The sequence below is a fragment of the Patiria miniata genome, unplaced genomic scaffold (genome assembly GCF_015706575.1).
Source record: "Patiria miniata isolate m_02_andy unplaced genomic scaffold, ASM1570657v1 HiC_scaffold_19, whole genome shotgun sequence".
In the NCBI taxonomy this organism is placed as follows: Eukaryota; Metazoa; Echinodermata; class Asteroidea; order Valvatida; family Asterinidae; genus Patiria; species Patiria miniata.
Window position 1 is genome coordinate 835,201 of NW_024037057.1, and position 15,719 is coordinate 850,919.

General features: G+C 41.8%; 1 protein-coding gene across 14 annotated transcripts in view; it reads left to right on the forward strand.

The window, feature by feature from the left end:
* Positions 1–15,719, forward strand: part of LOC119725269 — a 51,836-nt gene that overhangs the window by 15,889 nt on the left and 20,228 nt on the right. For 11 of the 14 annotated variants that reach the window (XM_038196617.1, XM_038196621.1, XM_038196623.1 and 8 more), the window contains 12 exons: positions 2,810–3,174; positions 4,627–4,765; positions 6,081–6,371; positions 7,120–7,368; positions 7,714–8,001; positions 9,204–9,491; positions 10,022–10,270; positions 11,206–11,493; positions 11,997–12,245; positions 13,184–13,471; positions 14,047–14,295; positions 15,229–15,516. In XM_038196617.1, coding sequence (XP_038052545.1) covers positions 2,810–3,174; positions 4,627–4,765; positions 6,081–6,371; positions 7,120–7,368; positions 7,714–8,001; positions 9,204–9,491; positions 10,022–10,270; positions 11,206–11,493; positions 11,997–12,245; positions 13,184–13,471; positions 14,047–14,295; positions 15,229–15,516 — 3,231 coding nt within the window. The remainder of the gene's footprint in view (positions 1–2,809; positions 3,175–4,626; positions 4,766–6,080; positions 6,372–7,119; positions 7,369–7,713; positions 8,002–9,203; positions 9,492–10,021; positions 10,271–11,205; positions 11,494–11,996; positions 12,246–13,183; positions 13,472–14,046; positions 14,296–15,228; positions 15,517–15,719) is intronic. The other 3 variants (XM_038196618.1, XM_038196619.1, XM_038196622.1) reach the window with 3 other exon arrangements.

The following is a 15,719-nucleotide window of genomic DNA, read 5'->3' on the forward strand; positions in this document are numbered from 1 at the left end:
CGTCTGTCCGGGCGCCCGTCTGTCCGTTCTGACCATACCACCCTTGTGGGGTGATGTTCCTTTCAGGACACATCACCCCACTTTTTTTACAATAGAAAAACATTACCCCAGAAGGGAATCTTTAGAAAAAGGGATAATGGGAACACAATGCTATCACCCCACAATTCCGTCTGGCTGGAACGTCCGTCCGTCCGTCCGTCCGTCCGGCCGTCATGATAAAAATGTTGAAGTTTTTGGTTCTAGTTAACTTGGGGAAAAGAATTAAATGCAGTTGTCATGTATCATCTCTATAACTTCAGTTAGGTTCATATCATTTCAGTAAATTTTTATGATTTTATTGAGGAACTTAATTCAAGGAAATGTTAAAGTTTTTAATTGTTACATGTACATACTGGTGTAACATGTACATGTGTGTATACCGGTATAACATGTACATGTACACTATGCATTTTGGGGATGTGCATGAGATTCTGGTTTGATCTTTTAGTTTATGGGGTTGGAGTAGGGATGGGGTAGGGGAGGGTGGGGTGGGGTGGGTTGGGGATAGGGTTGGAGTTAGGGTTTGTGTGAATAGGATGAGTAGGGGAGCTAGGATGGTAGGGGCGGGGTGGGTGGGGTGGGGAGAGGGGTTGGAATACTGGGTTTGGGTGAGGTGGGGATTTGTAGGGGTGGGGTGGGAACAGGTAGGGAGAGACAGGTAGGGGGAGACAGGTAGGGAGAGGATGGGCATGGATGTAGGGGTTGGGTTAGGAGGGGGTTGGGCAGGTGGCGGGATATAGGATCGGAGTAGGGTTGGGTTGGGGATGGGTAGGGATGGGTAGGGATGGGTTGTTGTAGGGGTTGGATAAGGGGAGGGGGCAGTACATGTATATAGGAATCAGAGTAGGGGTTGCTGGGGTCTGGGGTGGGCGGGATATTGGAATTCGAGTAAGGGTTAGGGTGGGGATGTGTAGGGTGGGTAAGGACAGATAGGGGAAGATAGGGTAGGTGGGTGTAGGGGGTAGGGGAGGGTACGGGTCAGGGGAGGGGGAAGGAGATAGGGATTGGAGTTTGGGTGGGTTTGGGATGTGTAGGTGATAGGGTGGGGATGGTTAGGGGAGGATGGAATGGGTGTGGGTAGGGGGTTGGGTGGGGGAGGGGGCGGGTTGGGGATGGGGTAAGGTTTTGGGATGGGGTAAGGTTCGGGGGAGGTGGTGATGGTGCTGTGTCTACATGTACATGTATACCCATTCTTGTTCTGCATTTGTGGCGACTACACAAGAGTTTTCCCATGGTAATACAAGTATGGGGAGCAGAAGACACTGTTGGGGGTGCAAAAATCCACAACGGGGTCCTAATTACCCTAACAATGGAAAACTCCCCCATAATACAGTGACGGCTAACCTACCGGTATATACACATGTATTTATTAGGTAATCTGTTGACTTTTTATGTTGACATTTAAAAACTGACCCCTACACCTAGGCACATCAACATGAATCCTGATCCCCTTCCATCATGCCCATCCCCAACCCTACCTTCAGCCTCCCTTCCTGCCTTGGACAGCGAGCCATGGCGGCTTCGCCGTTCTAGTTAATGTCAATTACCAAAATTTTGTACACATTGCCTACTTCAACATTTGTTGTTTGTTGATTCGTCTTGGGCAATCAAATCCACTGAGTGTTCTATTTAGCATCGGTATCGCTTGTTTCAAAGCAGTTAATATTTATCCCAAAACGTCCTACCCACGGATCCTTATTTTTTCGGGGGGGGGGGGGGGGGGGGTTTGTACTCATTGCGCAAATATTACATATAAATTTACTTCTATTTTAACATGGAATTACTTAAACATTTATTTGCACTAATTTTGTATACAAATCGCTTTCAACACATTTTTGCGTGGCTAAAGGCCTATCTGGTCAAATAATCAAACACATTTTGTTACAAAGGTACCGCTTTATTAATTTGACATTAATATTAAACGGGCTGGATTCCTCAGATGATGAAGCACCGAAACGCCAGTCTTAAGGTCGCCACTTTAAACCCCGCCCCAGAGGGTTTTTACTGGGCTCAACTTTAAAACTAGTTTGAACATTAGTTTTGAACAATAGTTGAACATTTGCTTGCACTTTTCAGAAATACTCCTTAAAGATTTTTTTGAAATCAAGTTTTGCAGCGCAACGCCCACATCGGTATGCATCGACTTACACACTTTCACAACACTGGTTAAATTTGGTTGGTAAAAACGTTGTGTATTTTTTTTCCCAATGTGACCAATGCTGGGTACATTTTACCAAACGTTGGGTAAAATTGGCATATTGTTTAACCAACCTTTTAGTTTAACCAACTGTTGGGCTGTTCACCTGGTAAGCAGCGGTTAGTAAAAATAGTTAAACTAACCCAACGTTTGTGAAATTTGGTTAGGTTTAATCAACGTTGTGTAATATGACTAATTTTAACCAATCGTTAGTTACCAGGTGAACAGCGCAACAGTTTTTAACCAACTTAAAAAGTTGGTTTAAAAATGAACACATTTTACCCAACGTTGGGTAACATGTACCCAGCATTGGTCAAATTTGAAACATTAACACAATTTTGGTTAAAATTTTAACCAACTAATTGTAAACCAATGTTTTGAGAGTGCACCTCCTGGGTTGCTATGCAAGGCGAGGCTGCCGCTACGCACAGTAAAAAAAACACGAACAGAGCTAAAATTGTTGATATCATGTGGTGTGTCTTGACTTATCAATATACCTGATGCTATAAACCCAGTAATTAGAAAATCTTCTGCTACTGATTCAACATGTAACCTGACTCACTTTTTAAATAGATGTGTGCTTTCAGCCACTGGGTGTACAAGATGGGAGTGTGCCCGACTCCAGTTTTACAGCTTCAAGTTGGCGAAGCAACCTTGATGAAAATGACTGTCTCCCCGCTAACGGCCGGCTGAATTTTGGTCACGGCAATGACGGCACAACCTTAGGTGGATGGTGCCCTGCAACGAACAACACAGATAACGAACCTTGGCTGGCCGTGGACCTTGGACAGGCATTGCGGGTAGAGGGCGTCCTCATCCAAGGCGGTAACCATAGCGATCCGGCCATGATGGAATGGGTGACCAAATTCCGGGTGGATTACAAGGTCAACAGTTCTGACGATTGGATGACGATCATGAACAGAAGGGAGAGAACAATGGTACGTCGGGTGGAACTTTCAAGATAAACTATTTGTCCATGCACAGTACATTTTGGATAATCTAATTTTTTTCCCATGGTATAACAGAAATTCTTCAATTAGTGGTCTTGAACTATGAAAGCAATTTAAGTAGCCTTCCACATTTTTTTGTTTGGTTTCATCAACTGAAAACTATTTCTATTTCTAAACTGCTTTTTCACTCACTTTTGAATGAGACATTGAACAAAAAAAAATGGAAACAATTAGTTATTGAAACAATTTCTATACACATTTCAAATTAACAAGCGCCCAGACAATAATTGCGTTCACGCAAGATAGGCTGGCTCTAGCCCGACTGCGTCTGGCCGTACAGTACTATCGCAAGCTCTGTAGTACGGCCAGATGCTGAATGCTTCCAAAAAGACTGAATTTTTTGGGCCGCTGATGTAGCGATTTTGCTACATCTTTTAATCGAGATTATCTTTTCATCCAGGACAAAAATGTCCACAGTTAAGGTTCTTAGTCGTAGAGCAACTCATACCTTTTCGAAAAAACGTTCTTTGGTCTCAATATTTTCATCCATCTGGCCAAAAGACGACTTTCAGTCATCATCTTCCACAAATATCGTCCCGAAAATGCTCCCCCATGCGATTTCAAAATGGCGGCCGCGCTGTAACTCATGAATATGCATGAAAAGTCTGTGACGTATGACCTCGTGTTTTTGGACGTGCGTGCGGCGGCGCCGTACGTACATACATGTATGTACATGTATATTACTTGTAGACAACAGCCCAGTACGTGCATGCACACCGCCGCGCGGACGTACGTGTGCATGCACGTACTGGGCTGTAATGTACATGTAGTCTTTTTGGAAGCATTCAGCGTCTGGCCGTACTACCAGACTACAGAGCTTGCGATAGTACTGTACGGCCAGACGCAGTCGGGCTAGGCTGGCTCCCGACCCACAACGAGTATCGATAATATACTGACCGGGAGCTAGTCTGCTGGGATGGTGGACCTGAACTTTTTTCTGAGGGTTGGAGGTGCTATAAAAAAATATATTTATAAACATGTAGAGGCCTATTTTGGTTAAAAAGTAACATAAAGATTGAACAGTTATGAACAGAAAAAAATATCGAAACTTTTTTGTGCACAGGAACCAATCTTAAGCTGCACGTGGTACATGGATTGATAAAGGCATTTTTTTAATGGCTCGTTCATAATGTTGGTATGCACTAACAAGTGTCGGCCATAGTGAGGTTGGTTGAAAGTGGGAATTGATCAAAATATCATTGAGAGTATTGTTATAAGAAATCAGTCAAGAAAATAGTGAGATTAAACATATAATGTGTTGTGAACATACGTGACGGATTTGATGCTTAGACATGTTAGAGATGATCTTGCTGCTCCACCCCCTTAATGTGGATACAATCTTAAGTCATGAATTCTTCCTCTCACTTTACCCTTCTGAAGGTATTTCTTGGGAACGAGGATGCAAACACACCAAATAGACATCTGTTTTACGTACCAACCGTGGTTCGTTTCATCCGGATTGTGGTCATAGAGTACGAAGGGTACCCCTCTCTACGGTTTGAGGTTTTAGGATGTAAAGGTGAGCTAATGCGCAGACACATTCAAATTCCAAGGACATTTCTTTAGCTTAAAAGGTCGATGCGATACATTTTTCTTAGGAGCACACTTTGTGCAACTCCACTCCTCTTAAGAGTATACGAAAACTATTTAACATCACTTCTTAGTAAATTTTGTGGAAATGTTCACTTCTTAAAACCTTAAAAATGGTCCAAACTTTTCTGGACAACCCGGCGCTGTTGCTGTGAAGTCATTTCAGAAAGACATTGTTCAGTTTGGGGGTTTTCTGTTCAAATTGTGAACTCAAATTTTCCTCATTGAAAACTTTCGCTCAAAAATAAGGAAATTCGTAGTAGGTTAATAACAAAAAGTCTTCAAAACACACTTGAAACCCTTGAAAATGGCAAGACAACATTTAAAAATAAGTTAAATAGGACACAAAGGTGCATTTACAAGGATAGCGTAAACAAAAATGCATTGCATGCAAGAGGTGTCAATTGCAATGCATTTATTCCTCAAACATTTAATCAAAAAATAAGGTGATAGGGCCTTACTGTCCAGTCTTGACTAGACCTTCTTCAAACAAATGACAGTGATGCAAGAAAAAAAACATGTAGGTGACAAACAGGCACACAGGGATAGAATGATAAACAGAAAAGAGGTATTAAGGAGCAAGGGTGGGTGAAGATCAAAGGGGAAAAGATAAGGTTTGGAGGAAAAGAGGGAACCAAGGGGTGTGGGGTAGGGAAAGTCAAAGAGACGGGATTCAGACGGAAGGGATGACACTGGTGGATGGATATAAAGGAGTGTTGCAGCTCATAAAGTGTTAGCTGAATAGGAGATAAGAGGAGATGATAATTAGGATGAGGGAAGAAACAGATGGATTAGGCAAAGGATAAAGTGACAAACCACAGGAGGTTTAGCCACTAGGATTCTCTGTAACGAATGACTATGAGGTTGACAATTAACAGGTTAGTCACTCGCTTCTTTAATTTTGTTTTCAAGTGGTTGAATAGTCCGTTGACAATTCATCTACACTTTTTCCCTGCTGAGGTGAACTGATTCCTTTCAATGGCCAAATGATTGTATGCAGGTTGAAATGGTAGGCAACATGGCAGTCTCGTCTCTTAATGTTGACATTCGAAGACCATAGAAACGCTTGAATGTGTTTTTGGTCTCAAAAGAATGACACAGAAACAAACACTTTGAATTCACAAACACTCATCCTCTTTGTTAATTGCGAAGCAATACCAAAATGAAAACTTTTTTAATGAAGGTCTTCTTCGAAAGTCAAGCATTTATTAATCGTGTATTTGCTCCTTCTTCTTTTGACGAAGCTCCATCCAACATCACATGTCCAAGTCCCGACTCGTTCACGCTTGCTCCAGGAATGGGCGAGGTTGAAGTGGTGTTTCCTGCTGTCACCAGTACCGATCCATACTTTAATCGTTTCACTGTCACGATCAGTGACGTCGACCCACCGGTGTCCAGCGGGGGTGACATGTGGCGAGTAGGTGAAAACTCCACATTCCCTCCGCCAATGAACAGCAATGAGCAAACAGTTCATTACATAGCTACCGATGATGCCGGGAACCAAGCAACATGCGCATGGACGTTTGAAGTTATCGGTAAGCCATAAACTATACTGAAGACATGGTACCCTTTTCAACTTCCTGGCATTGCGAAGCAAATTACTCATAAATGCATTGTGTAATCGCCAATATATGTAGTGACATGGCTAGCTCTGATTCATGACTTCATTTTTGACAGCCCACTCAGCGAATGAAGCGCATCTTTCTCTTTCAGTGAATTTACCATTTCATTTTTTTCTCCAGATAATGAGTCTCCAGTATTTGATAACTGTGAGAATGTTACCTTATATACCGACCCTGTGTGCCGACATCAGCTATACAAAAAAAATTTGAAGCCGTTTATATATGACCGGGTAATTCGCCATGATAGCCAAAGAAAGTCTTTCGACTTGTTTCTAGTTGGGCTTTTTGGTAGAAGCTGTAGAAGGAAATTACAGTTTTAGTGGTTGGAGGGAAAACCCCAGAATGATATTATCGGGAAATCTAACGCAATCAGGTAGATGACTAAAAAGCCAATCTACGTATTGGCCCAGGCGAGATTCGAACCCAGGTCACAGCGGTGGAAGGCCAGGAAAGTACAGCTACGCCAAACAGAGTCCCAACCCTGATATCACGGGAACTGTGATACAACGAGTTTACCTGAAATAAAGTGGAACGTGTTTCCACCGGTCACCTAGTAATTGCCCCAAGTCAAGGTCTGGTAACTTGCTGATAGATATATACTATAGTTGACATATAAAAAGAAAAATCAAGTGCACTAGCAATATTTTTCCCAATATCCTAGATAACCAGCCACCGGTATTGCAGTGTCCAACCGATCAGGAGGAATCTACCTTAGATGGATCAGATATGGGCATGGCTAGCTGGTCACTTGCAACTGTGACTGACAACTCTGGCGTAGTGTCGACTCCTGTTGCCTCTCACACATCAGGACAAATGTTCACAATTGGTGTACACACTGTGGAGTTTACTGCCATGGACCCTCACCCTGATGGCAACTTGGGACGATGCAACTTCACTGTCACAATCACTGGTATTGCTGTTCTTCAAAAGAACGTTTTCTTTTACTTACATGTCTTACTACATATTTCTATCGAAACAGATTCAGATAATGAGTCTCCAGATTTCGATTCTTGTGAGAATGTAACTTTAGTTACCGAGTCGGATACAGATTACACAAGTACACTCCCAAGTACACCAACGTCAAATGACAATGTAGCAGCGAGTGTAGAATGTTCGGAAAACAAATCGTCTTGAAATTGGTGTTTACCAAGTGTTTTGATTGCTAGCGAATCTACGTTCAATACCGCGCAGTGTGAGTTTGAAATATATGTAGTATTTATGTTCATATAGTTTCCCTGTCAAATCTCCTCCATAGATAATCAAGCCCCTGTCATCTCCTGCCCACCCAATGGATCATTTGCAACCGACCCAGGCCAACCAAACGCCACGGTGATGTTTCCTAATGACTACGTTGCTTCAGACAACTCGGGCGAGTTCCAAGTTATCATCACGGAATTCAGTCCTAACTCCAGTGAGCCTAATGGAATGACGTGGACCGTCGGGGAAGCTGTGGTATTAGGCATTGGTAACCACACCTTCTTCTACCTGGTTACAGATGCGGCTGGGAATGAAGACTACTGTGCTTGGGATGTCGAGGTGTATGGTAAGATTCTTTCTAACTTTAGATTGCCAGAAGGCGGCTGAATATCCAGCCCTAAAAATGAAAAACCTAAATAACTGACTTCAGCTGCACAAGACAAAGTTAGGAACCGAATCGCTATATCCAGGTGAAACAAGAGTTTCTGATATAACGGATGCACAACTGTCTTCACAGTAAAATTTATTTAAACTTTCTGACTTTAGATTGCTGGAAGATGGCTGAATATTCAGCCATTTATATGACAACCATGGACCGACATCAGCTAAATTAAACAGAGTTAGAAAGTGTATTCATATATCCAGGTGAAACAGGTGTTTGTGATGTCGGGGTGATGGTCTACGGCCAGAGGAGAGAGAAGCGGGTCTGGAGGTCTGCGGTGACACGTATGAGGTGGTGGAGTCGTTCTGCTACCTGGGTGACATGCTGGGTGCTGAGGGAGGAGCAGATGCAGCAGTGACATCACGCGTGAGGAGTGGGTGGAAGAAGTTCAGGGAGCTGGCCCCATTTTTGACATCCAAGGCGCCGCCCCTGAAGATGAAGGGCCAGGTTTACACCGCCTGTGTCCGAAGCAGTATGGTGTACGGCTGCGAGACATGGCCCACAAGGGTGGGGCACATCCAGCAGATGGAACGAGCAGAGATGAGAATGATCAGGTGGATGTGTGGGGTGTCTCTGGCTGACAGGCTGTCAAGCGAGGAGCTGAGGAGGAGAGTGGGAGTGGAGGGGATCGGCATCGTATTGAGGAGGCACAGGCTGAGGTGGTTTGGTCATGTGGAGAGAAAGGAGGATGTCAACTGGGTCAAGAGGTGTACCAGCGTAATTGTGGGTGGGCCCACACCCGTCGGCCGACCGCGCAAGACTTGGCAGAGCTCCGTGTCAGATGACATGCGACTGCTTGGAGTCAATGCGAGGGACGCGACGGACAGGGCCAAGTGGAGGAGAGCCATAGGGAGAAAGCAGGCCAACCCAGAACAGACTGGACAACGGCCTTAAAACCGACATGATGATGATGTGATATCTCATATGTACGATTGCCTGCATAATATGAGATATTTCAAACAGTGTTCTAACCGACTTAATAAAGTTCAGTTCCAATTTCTTGTATTGTAAATATCTTAGATTACCACCCAGGATAATTAAAATGACTCATAATGTGTTTCATTAAAGAATCTTTCTTACTTTCTCTTATTAAACCTGAACCGTAGATAATCAAGACCCTGTCATCTCCTGCCCACCCAATGGATCATTCCCAACCGACCCAGGCCAACCAAATGCCACGGTGATGTTTCCTAATGACTACGTCGCTTCAGACAACTCGGGCGAGTTCCAAGTTATCGTCACGGAATTAAGTCCTAACTTCAGTGAGCCTAATGGAATGACGTGGACCGTCGGGGAAGCTGTGGTATTAGGCATTGGTAACCACACCTTCTTCTACCTGGTTACAGATGCGGCTGGGAATGAAGACTACTGTGCTTGGGATGTCGAGGTGTATGGTAAGATTCTTTCTAACTTTAGATTGCCAGAAGGCGGCTGAATATCCAGCCCTATAAGTGAAAAACCTAAATAACGGACTTCAGCTGCACAAGACAGAGTTAGGAACCGAATCGCTTTATCCAGGTGAAATAAGTGTTTCTGATATAACGGATGCACAACTGTCTTCACAGTAAAATATATTTAAACTTTCTGACAACCATGGACCGACATCAGCTAAATTAAACAGAGTTAGAAACTGTATTCATATATCCAGGTGAAACAGGTGTTTGTGATATCTCATATGTACGATTGCCTGCACAATATGAGATATTTCAAACAGTGTTCTAACCGAATTAATAAAGTTCAGTTCCAGTTTCTTGTATTGTAAATATCTTAGATTACCACCCATCATAATTAAAATGCCTCATAATGTGTTTCATTAAATAATCTTTCTTACTTTCTCAAATTAAATTTGAACCGTAGATAATCAAGACCCTGTCATCAAGAAAACCAAGTAAAGTAGCAATTTCGTATCTTTATCAATATCTAGATAACCAACCACCACTATTACAATGCCCCACTGATGTGGAGGAATCTACCATAGATGGATCAGATATGGGCATGGCTAGCTGGTCACTTGCAACTGTGACTGACAACTCTGGCGTAGTGTCCACTCCTGTTGCCTCTCACACATCAGGACAAATGTTCACAATTGGTGTACACACTGTGGAGTTTACTGCCATGGACCCTCACCCTGATGGCAACTTGGGACGATGCAACTTCACTGTCACAATCACTGGTATTGCTGTTCTTCAAAAGAACGTTTTCTTTTACTTACATGTCTAACTACACATTTTCATCGAAACAATCAGAACGATCCTGAACAGACGTATTGTATTATACGATTTTACTAAATATTTCAGAAGGGACTGCAGTTGCGAATTACTAATCCCAGAAATCAATTCATTGATGTCGAAAAAAATATCCGAATTATAATAATTGATAATTTACCAATGGTACACATTGGCTATTATTTGTTCTCTCTCGGAAGCTGAACTTTTTATATAAAATTTGCCCAAAAGATGTTTTTTAAGTCGGTAGACTAACCAAAACCCAGCAGATAATAAACATAATACGCAGTACTTCGCTGGCAACTCGGACCATGGTGCCGACAGACGGACCTGGACTGCCTAACGACTTGAAATTTGTATCCGAGTTGGAATTAGCTCTCCAAATTATCACATTGCGTTTACATCAATGCCTCGTGGAAGGCGTTGTTTAACACCCTTTTTAGCTTAAAAATGCCGATGTTTTGCAGGGTTTTAAAACTTGAACAATATTAAACCGAGGGTTGGACGCGTTGCTAGCCTAAACATATTGATAACAATATAACAATATCACATCAAAATATCACATCAAGAATTCGTTGTATGTTTTTATTTCATTTTTATCTCTATAATTCAGATAATGAGTCTCCAGATTTTGATTTATGTGAGAATGTAACTTTAGTTACCGAGTCGGATACAGATTACACAAGTACACTCCCAAGTACACCAACGTCAAATGACAATGTAGCAGCGAGTGTAGAATGTTCGGAAAACAAATCGTCTTGAAATTGGTGTTTACCAAGTGTTTTGATTGCTAGCGAATCTACGTTCAATACCGCGCAGTGTGAGTTTGAAATATACATAGTATTTATGTTCATATAGTTTCCCTGTCAAATCTCCTCCGTAGATAATCAAGCCCCTGTCATCTCCTGCCCACCCAATGGATCATTTGCAACCGACCCAGGCCAACCAAACGCCACGGTGATGTTTCCTAATGACTTCGTCACTTCAGACAACTCGGGCGAGTTCCAAGTTATCGTCACGGAATTGAGTCCTAACTCCAGTGAGCCTAATGGAATGACGTGGACCGTCGGGGAAGCTGTGGTATTAGGCATTGGTAACCACACCTTCTTCTACCTGGTTACAGATGCGGCTGGGAATGAAGACTACTGTACTTGGGATGTCGAGGTGTATGGTAAGATTCATTCTAACTTTAGATTGCCAGAAGGCGGCTGAATATCCAGCCCTATAAGTGAAAAACCTAAATAACGGACTTCAGCTGCACAAGACAGAGTTAGGAACCGAATCGCTTTATCCAGGTGAAATAAGTGTTTCTGATATAACGGATGCACAACTGTCTTCACAGTAAAATATATTTAAACTTTCTGACTTTAGATTGCTGGAAGATGGCTGAATATTCAGCCATTTATATGACAACCATGGACCGACATCAGCCAAATTAAACAGAGTTAGAAACTGTATTCATATATCCAGGTGAAACAGGTGTTTCTGATATCTCATATGTACGATTGCCTGCACAATATGAGATATTTCAAACAGTGTTCTAACCGACTTAATAAAGTTCAGTTCCAATTTCTTGTATTGTAAATATCTTAGATTACCACCCACCATAATTAAAATGACTCAAACCACTAAACCAAGTAAAGTAGCAATTTCGTATCTTTATCAATATCCTAGATAACCAACCACCACTATTACAATGCCCCACTGATGTGGAGGAATCTACCATAGATGGATCAGATATGGGCATGGCTAGCTGGTCACTTGCAACTGTGACTGACAACTCTGGCGTAGTGTCCACTCCTGTTGCCTCTCACACATCAGGACAAATGTTCACAATTGGTGTACACACTGTGGAGTTTACTGCCATGGACCCTCACCCTGATGGCAACTTGGGACGATGCAACTTCACTGTCACAATCACTGGTATTGCTGTTCTTCAAAAGAACGTTTTCTTTTACTTACATGTCTAACTACATATTTTCATCGAAACAATCAGAACGATCCTGAACAGACGTATTGTATTATACGATTTTGCTAAATATTTCAGAAGGGACATCAATTGCGAAGTAACTAATGCCAGAAATCAATATGCTGATGTCGAAAAAAATATACGAATTATAATAATTAATAACTTACCAATGGTACGGATCGGCTATTATTTGTTCTTTCTCGGAAGCTGAACTTTTTAAATAAAATTTGCCCAAAAGATGTTTTCTAAGTCGGTAGACTAACCAAAACCCAGCAGATAATAAACATAATACGCAGTACTTCGCTGGTAACTCGGTCCATGGTGCCGACAGACAGACCTGGACTGCCTAACGACTTGAAATTTGTATCCATGCTGGAATTACATGTAGCTCTCTAAATTATCACATTACGTTTACATTGGAAACGCCTTGTGGAAGGCATTGTTTAAATAAATTTAACACCCTTTTTAGCTTAAAAACGCCTATGTTTTGCAGGTTTTAAATGTTGAACAATGTAAAACCGAGGGTTCGAAGCGTTACTAACCTAAACATAGTGATAACAATATCACATAAAGAATTGTGTTCGTTGTATTTTTTTAATTCATTTTTATCTCTTTAATTCAGATAATGAGTCTCCAGATTTCAATTCTTGTGAGAATGTAACTTTAGTTACCGAGTCGGATACAGATTACACAAGTACACTCCCAAGTACACCAACGTCAAATGACAATGTAGCAGCGAGTTTAGAATGTTCGGAAAACAAATCGTCTTGAAATTGGTGTTTACCAAGTGTTTTGATTGCTAGCGAATCTACGTTCAATACCGGGCAGTGTGAGTTTGAAATATACATAGTATTTATGTTCATATAGTTTCCCTGTCAAATCTCCTCCGTAGATAATCAAGCCCCTGTCATCTCCTGCCCACCCAATGGATCATTTGCAACCGACCCAGGCCAACCAAACGCCACGGTGATGTTTCCTAATGACTACGTCGCTTCAGACAACTCGGGCGAGTTCCAAGTTATCGTCACGGAATTGAGTCCTAACTCCAGTGAGCCTAATGGAATGACGTGGACCGTCGGGGACGCTGTGGTATTAGGCATTGGTAACCACACCTTCTTCTACCTGGTTACAGATGCGGCTGGGAATGAAGACCACTGTACTTGGGATGTCGAGGTGTATGGTAAGATTCATTCTAACTTTAGATTGCCAGAAGGCCGCTGAATATCCAACCCTATAAGTGAAAAACCTCAATAACGGACTTCAGCTGCACAAGACAGAGTTAGGAACCGAATCGCTATATCCAGGTGAAATAAGTGTTTCTGATATAACGGATGCACAACTGTCTTCACAGTAAAATATATTTAAACTTTCTAACTTGAGATTGCTGGAAGATGGCTGAATATTCAGCCATTTATATGACAACCATGGACCGACATCAGCTAAATTAAACAGAGTTAGAAACTGTATTCATATATCCAGGTGAAACAGGTGTTTCTGATATCTCATATGTACGATTGCCTGCACAATATGAGATATTTCAAACAGTGTTCTAACCGAATTAATAAAGTTCAGTTCCAGTTTCTTGTATTGTAAATATCTTAGATTACCACCCACCATAATTAAAATGCCTCATAATGTGTTTCATTAAAGAATCTTTCTTACTTTCTCAAATTAAATTTGAACCGTAGATAATCAAGACCCTGTCATCAAGAAAACCAAGTAAAGTAGCAATTTCGTATCTTTATCAATATCTAGATAACCAACCACCACTATTACAATGCCCCACTGATGTGGAGGAATCTACCTTAGATGGATCAGATATGGGCATGGCTAGCTGGTCACTTGCAACTGTGACTGACAACTCTGGCGTAGTGTCGACTCCTGTTGCCTCTCACACATCAGGACAAATGTTCACAATTGGTGTACACACTGTGGAGTTTACTGCCATGGACCCTCACCCTGATGGCAACTTGGGACGATGCAACTTCACTGTCACAATCACTGGTATTGCTGTTCTTCAAAAGAACGTTTTCTTTTACTTACATGTCTTACTACCTATTTTCATCACACAATCAGAACAATCCTGAACAGACGTATTGTATTATAGGATTTTGCTAAATATTTCAGAAGGGACATCAATTGCGAAGTAACTAATGCCAGAAATCAATACGCTGATGTCGAAAAAAATATCCGAATTATAATAATTGATAATTTACCAATGGTACAGATTGGCTATTATTTGTTCTCTCTCGGAAGCTGAACTTTTTATATAAAATTTGCCCAAAAGAAGTTTTTTAAGTCGGTAGACTAACCAAAACCCAGCAGATAATAAACATAATACGCAGTACTTCGCTGGTAACTCGGTCCATGGTGCCGACAGACAGACCTGGACTGCCTAACGACTTGAAATTGGTATCCATGCTGGAATTACATGTAGCTCTCTAAATTATCACATTACGTTTACATTGGAAACGCCTCGTGGAAAGCGTTGTTTAAGTAAATTGAACACCCTTTTTAGCTTAAAAACGCCTATGTTTTGCAGGGTTTTAAAAGTTGAACAATGTAAAACGGAGGGTTTGACGCGTTACTAACCTAAACATATTGATAACAATATCACATCAAGAATTCGTTGTATGTTTTTATTTCATTTTTATCTCTTTAATTCAGATAATGAGTCTCCAGATTTCGATTCTTGTGAGAATGTAACTTTAGTTACCGAGTCGGATACAGATTACACAAGTACACTCCCAAGTACACCAACGTCAAATGACAGTATAGCAGCGAGTGTTGAATGTTCGGAACACAAATCATCTTGAAATTGGTGTTTACCAAGTGTTTTGATTGCTAGCGAATCTACGTTCAATACCGGGCAGTGTGAGTTTGAAATATATGTAGTATTTATGTTCATATAGTTTCCTTGTCAAATCTCCTCCGTAGATAATCAAGCCCCTGTCATCTCCTGCCCACCCAATGGATCATTTGCAACCGACCCAGGCCAACCAAACGCCACGGTGATGTTTCCTAATGACTACGTCGCTTCAGACAACTCGGGCGAGTTCCAAGTTATCGTCACGGAATTGAGTCCTAACTCCAGTGAGCCTAATGGAATGACGTGGACCGTCGGGGAAGCTGTGGTATTAGGCATTGGTAACCACACCTTCTTCTACCTGGTTACAGATGCGGCTGGGAATGAAGACTACTGTACTTGGGATGTCGAGGTGTATGGTAAGATTCTTTCTAACTTTAGATTGCCAGAAGGCCGCTGAATATCCAACCCTATAAGTGAAAAACCTAAATAACAGACTTCAGCTGCACAAGACAGAGTTAGGAACCGAATCGCTATATCCAGGTGAAACAAGTGTTTCTGATATAACGGATGCACAACTGTCTTCACAGTAAAATATATTTAAACTTTCTGACTTTAGATT